Source organism: Apis dorsata, unplaced genomic scaffold (genome assembly GCF_000469605.1).
Source record: "Apis dorsata unplaced genomic scaffold, Apis dorsata 1.3 scaffold_604, whole genome shotgun sequence".
Taxonomy (NCBI): domain Eukaryota; kingdom Metazoa; phylum Arthropoda; class Insecta; order Hymenoptera; family Apidae; genus Apis; species Apis dorsata.
Window position 1 is genome coordinate 252,345 of NW_006263804.1, and position 4,763 is coordinate 257,107.

Consider the following 4,763-nt stretch of genomic DNA (forward strand, 5'->3'; position numbering starts at 1 on the left):
ATATAATTGTTTCCTCTATAGAGCTGCACGCGATGGCGCCTTAGACATCTTAAAAGAAACAACAAAAAAGGATTGTAACGCACGGGATGACGGAGGAATGACCCCTACATTATGGGCAGCCTTTGAAGGTCATATAGATGCTCTGAGACTGCTCGTCGCCAGAGGGTATGCTCGCAAAACTATTTACTTATAAACATATTCTAGAAACATGTATAGATATAATAGAATTTTCTACAAGTATTCTTTTCACGTATTATAATTAATAATTGTGAAAAAAAGATTTTATTATTGTATAAATTTTATTTATTAATATATATGCTTACATAAACTTACCATATATTTGCAATAACTCATAAATAATAAAATTCTTGATCACAACAATGTAACTTATATAATCCCGCAATGAGGTTATTATTTTTTGGCGCCACTATATAACTTTTCTTATTTGAGCAGTGCTTTCCGCGGTTAAAACATTTACGCATGCGCAGAATCTATAATTTTAATAACAAGCTTATTCACAATATATTCTATAATATATTCTATTTTAAAATAATAAAAATGTAAATTTTTTAAAATTTATTTCTATATTTCAAAAAAAATTATTTAATTAAAATTAAATATTCTGATATTTAATTATAATGAATTTAATCTTACCGTATCATATTGTGAATTTAAGAATTTCTTTAAAATTTCTATTTCGAATTTTATAATATAATACTTAAATAAAAAGACTTTTTAACAAAAACTAGAATTTGATGCGAAAGTTAAAAAGTTTACACATATCTCTAGTTAACCTTGAAAGTCACATGTAAATTAAATACGAGGTCGTTGTGGTTAGTGAACACGAAAATTTTAACAATACTTCGTATAAATGACATTCACGAAACATTGAAAAAGTTACATTAATCAGTGTAACGTTGATTACTTTTAAAATATACCTAAGATTAGAACGTAGTTTCCTTCTTTTTTAATTACGTATACGTATTGTATATACGAGAATGTTCTATTAAAAGTTGACAGATGTGTGAAACCGGAAATATATGGTATAATCTGGCATCTATCGACCCTACAAACGGAAATTACGGCCAAGCGAGCACTGATGAAAAACAATCGAATACGAATGGAACAAAATGCAAGGGAACGGAATGAAATGAAACAGGGGAACGAGGAATTGTTATACTACCCATGTATATGCCTATATACTTAACTGTAACTAATTATTTAAAATCATTTCTCAATTTTAAGGTTTTTTTAACAAAAATATTTACTTACCCATTTTAAAGATAAATTTTCAATAAATTTGAAAAATATAAGTACATTCATTTGGAAATAAAAGAAAAATAATTGATAATTTCGATCACTAACATGAACACAACCACTTTCTACCGCTTTATTCGAAATACTACTGAAATGAATCGGAAAGTACTACTTTAGTCAAGATTAATATTTATAATTGCAAAAATATAATTTATAAAATATGAAAAAAATAAATGAACATCACATTTTTAATATTAATTTTCACGATAAAAATAAATATATGTGGAAAATATAAATAACTAAAAAGTATTTAAATCATATAAATTATATATGTACTAAATTTAAATATTTTCAAATACGTTAAAAGAATAAAATTCGAAAATTTAAAATCTAATATAATATAAAATAATCGTGTTTCATATTGTATTTTATTATTGTAATTTACTATTTATTTACGTTATTATGCATGGATAGTAAACGGTTTAATGTAATATATTACATAATAGCATAATATATAACAATAAATATATTTAATAAAATACTAATAAAATTTTATTACTATTTGTTTCAATTTTAAATATAATTCATGTCGAATCATAGAAATTTTATAACGATATATTATTTCATAAAATTAGTAATGATTCGTGAATAAGCGACATAAGAGCTAAAAGATAGCACGTGCCCTATTGTAAATAAGATCATATGTCGTTCGACTGGCTTCAGTGTGGTCGACGAACGATAGAAATTCGATATAAGACCTGCTATCCTTCCGGAACTTTGTTCCGTTTGTGTGATATCGCATAACAGGATATGATGCTACAAAACTCATTTATTTCATTGTTTTTACAGGACAAATTATAATAAAAATATTTATTTTCAAAAATAACAATTACAAAACCACAAAAAATATTGTATATATATATATATTAAAATTTAACAATAATAAAATACAAATATTGTTTTTTCAAAAATATACTATAGTAAAATAATAAAATTTTTAAAAATTCTCGAAAGTAATACTAAGTACTATTCATTGTAAAAAGAATCCATCCTATAATTTATTTTGCGTGAACGTATATATTAAACAGCAGATGTAGAATAATTTATGTTTTAACGATTTTCTTCATAGGGGTGATCCCGACAAAACCGATTATTTTGGTAATACGGCCCTTCACCTGGCGGCAGCAAGGGGTCATGAATTTTGCGTCAAGTTCCTCGTGAAATTCGGTTGTAATATTTGGTCCTTAGACATCGATAGACATTCAGCTAGAGATTTAGCTGCTATAAATGGAAGAGAAATGACTCTTCAATTTTTAGATCTTGCTCAAGCCGATCAAGAATTAAATAATCGCAAAAAAAGTCGTCTACTTCGAGAAAAAGCAGAAAAAGATGCTGAAAAAAGGTATTTATACAATCATTAAATGTAAAAAATTTATATCAACATTAATATAATTTAACATTAATGCAATTTTAATTTCTATAATTATGGTAATTATGCACAAAATAGGTTAAAAGAATATATGAAAAAACAAAAAATGGCAGAAATTCGAGCTGAAAAGGAACAAAAAAAATTATCAAAAGATCGAACAAAATTGGATTTAACTACGGTTAACGAAATCGGTATTCTACCTCACAAACATACTGTGTTGACCTTCAAAGGTCGAATAAAACCTTCACCAACCTTCAGCGATATCGTCGGCACTACCACCAAGAAACATGGTAGTGCAGTATGTAAAAAAGCTTTAGCAAAAAAAGCTGTTGATGATTTTAAAGTAGTAGAGGTGACTAAATATTTCAATATATACTTTTTATAGATTTAATTATATATTACATAATTAAGAAATGATTAATATTATCAATAAACTTTATTAAAGCTTTTCTAAATATGAAAATAATGTTAAATAAAATTTAATTATATAAAACATATTTAAGAAAAAAAAAATAAATTTTCATGTTTCTAATTAAATTATATATTTTTAGATTGAAGTAAATGGAAAAAAATCGATACGTAGTCTCACTGGACTTAGAAGAGATTCTGAAATAATGTATGTAGGGACTTATGAAACCCAAACTCAACAAATAGGAAAGAGAGGAAAAATTTCGGATGTTTGGGGTACATTAAGCAAAGCACAAAGCACTCCTGATCTCTTAGGTGATCGATCTTTCGATGATGATATAGAACAAGATAATAGAGAAGATATAAATGATATAAAAGATAATGTCTTATTACAAGAACCAGCGAGTATCTTCAATCGACCTGGTTTTGGATCAGTAGCATTTCGAAGAGCAGTAAGTTTATAATATACTTATATGCATGTAATAAAATTAAATAAAAAAGATTTATTATTTTAAATAAGTTTAATTTTTTTAGAAAGCTTTTAGAAAGCTAAAAAAGCAATATTTTGTAAAATATTCTATAATGATACGGGACATTTTAATTATAGCATAATATAATCACATTATAAATATATAAAACTTCAATCGCGAACTGATTTTTAATAAATATTTAGACCTTAATAATAAATATTATAAAATATACAAAAAACACAAAATTATAAAATATATCTCAATTTTATTTTTTTGATTATTTTTATAATGAATAATTATAAATTTATGTTATATATTATAATACACAATATATTATATATTATATATATACATTATATACACATTATACACAATATATTTTAAATAATGCAAAATTAAGAAAAAAAAACAATATTATATTTCAAGAATTTATTATTATTACAATATTATTTATTGAAATAATAGTTTATTAACATTATTGAAATGTCTCAAATATAATGATTTAAAATTTATTTAAAGCAGTTTATAGAAGACTGCTGTTTTTTAACTTCAGATAACTACTACTTTCGATAACCTGCCACTCTCGCAAGTGGATGCACATGAACAAAACGGTAACTCTTGCGTGAATGGTTCCGTAAATGGATCTATAAATGGTCATAGAATCAATGGGCACAACGAAGAAATCAGCATAGGAAGTGCAGGTAGTTTAGCTCGTCGGCAAAGCATGTGGGATGATGATTTACTTTCAGGTAAATTTATTCTATATAGTCAATTTTTTTTTATTTTATCAATACATAGCATTTTTGTTTTAAATTTTTATTTTAAAATTTATATAAAAACAAATTAAATTTATAGAGGAAGAGACTGATGAGGAATGGACACCATTACAAAGATTTTTAGTTGCCAACAATTTATCATCAATTCATCCGGTTTTAGAATCAGAACAAATTGATTTAGAAGCCTTAATGTTATTAACTGAAACTGATATCGCCATGCTTAAACTTCCACTTGGACCTAAAAGAAAATTAATGAATGCTATAGCTAACAGAAAAAGAGCATTAGATGCACCAGAAAATATTATTAAAGATAGCAGATTATGAAATTCAAAATATTGATAGATGAATATTAATCTTATTTTCGAATATTTTAATTTTGTCTAATAAATTATCTAATTATCTTAAAATATATATATATATATA

General features: G+C 25.0%; 1 protein-coding gene and 1 long non-coding RNA gene across 6 annotated transcripts in view; one reads left to right on the forward strand and one right to left on the reverse strand.

Annotated features, from left to right (window-relative positions):
• Nucleotides 1–1,409, reverse strand: part of LOC102681130 — a 4,773-nt gene extending 3,364 nt beyond the window's left edge. For all 3 annotated transcript variants that reach the window (XR_004151289.1, XR_422569.2, XR_004151288.1), the window contains exons 1-2: nt 1,273–1,409; nt 334–491 (exon numbers count right to left, since the gene is read on the reverse strand). This is a non-coding gene — a long non-coding RNA (uncharacterized LOC102681130). The remainder of the gene's footprint in view (nt 1–333; nt 492–1,272) is intronic.
• LOC102680814 (Usher syndrome type-1G protein homolog) overlaps nt 1–4,748 on the forward strand; it is a 7,127-nt gene extending 2,379 nt beyond the window's left edge. The window contains exons 1-7 of one of the 3 annotated variants that reach the window (XM_006621180.2): nt 22–165; nt 1,014–1,187; nt 2,387–2,659; nt 2,765–3,038; nt 3,238–3,546; nt 4,118–4,313; nt 4,420–4,748. In XM_006621180.2, coding sequence (XP_006621243.1) covers nt 1,186–1,187; nt 2,387–2,659; nt 2,765–3,038; nt 3,238–3,546; nt 4,118–4,313; nt 4,420–4,664 — 1,299 coding nt within the window. In that variant the 5' untranslated portion in view covers nt 22–165; nt 1,014–1,185 and the 3' untranslated portion in view covers nt 4,665–4,748. Of the gene's footprint in view, nt 1–21; nt 166–1,013; nt 1,188–2,386; nt 2,660–2,764; nt 3,039–3,237; nt 3,547–4,117; nt 4,314–4,419 lie in introns of those variants that run through there. The other 2 variants (XM_006621178.2, XM_006621179.2) reach the window with 2 other exon arrangements.
• Nucleotides 4,749–4,763: the final 15 nt, after the last annotated feature.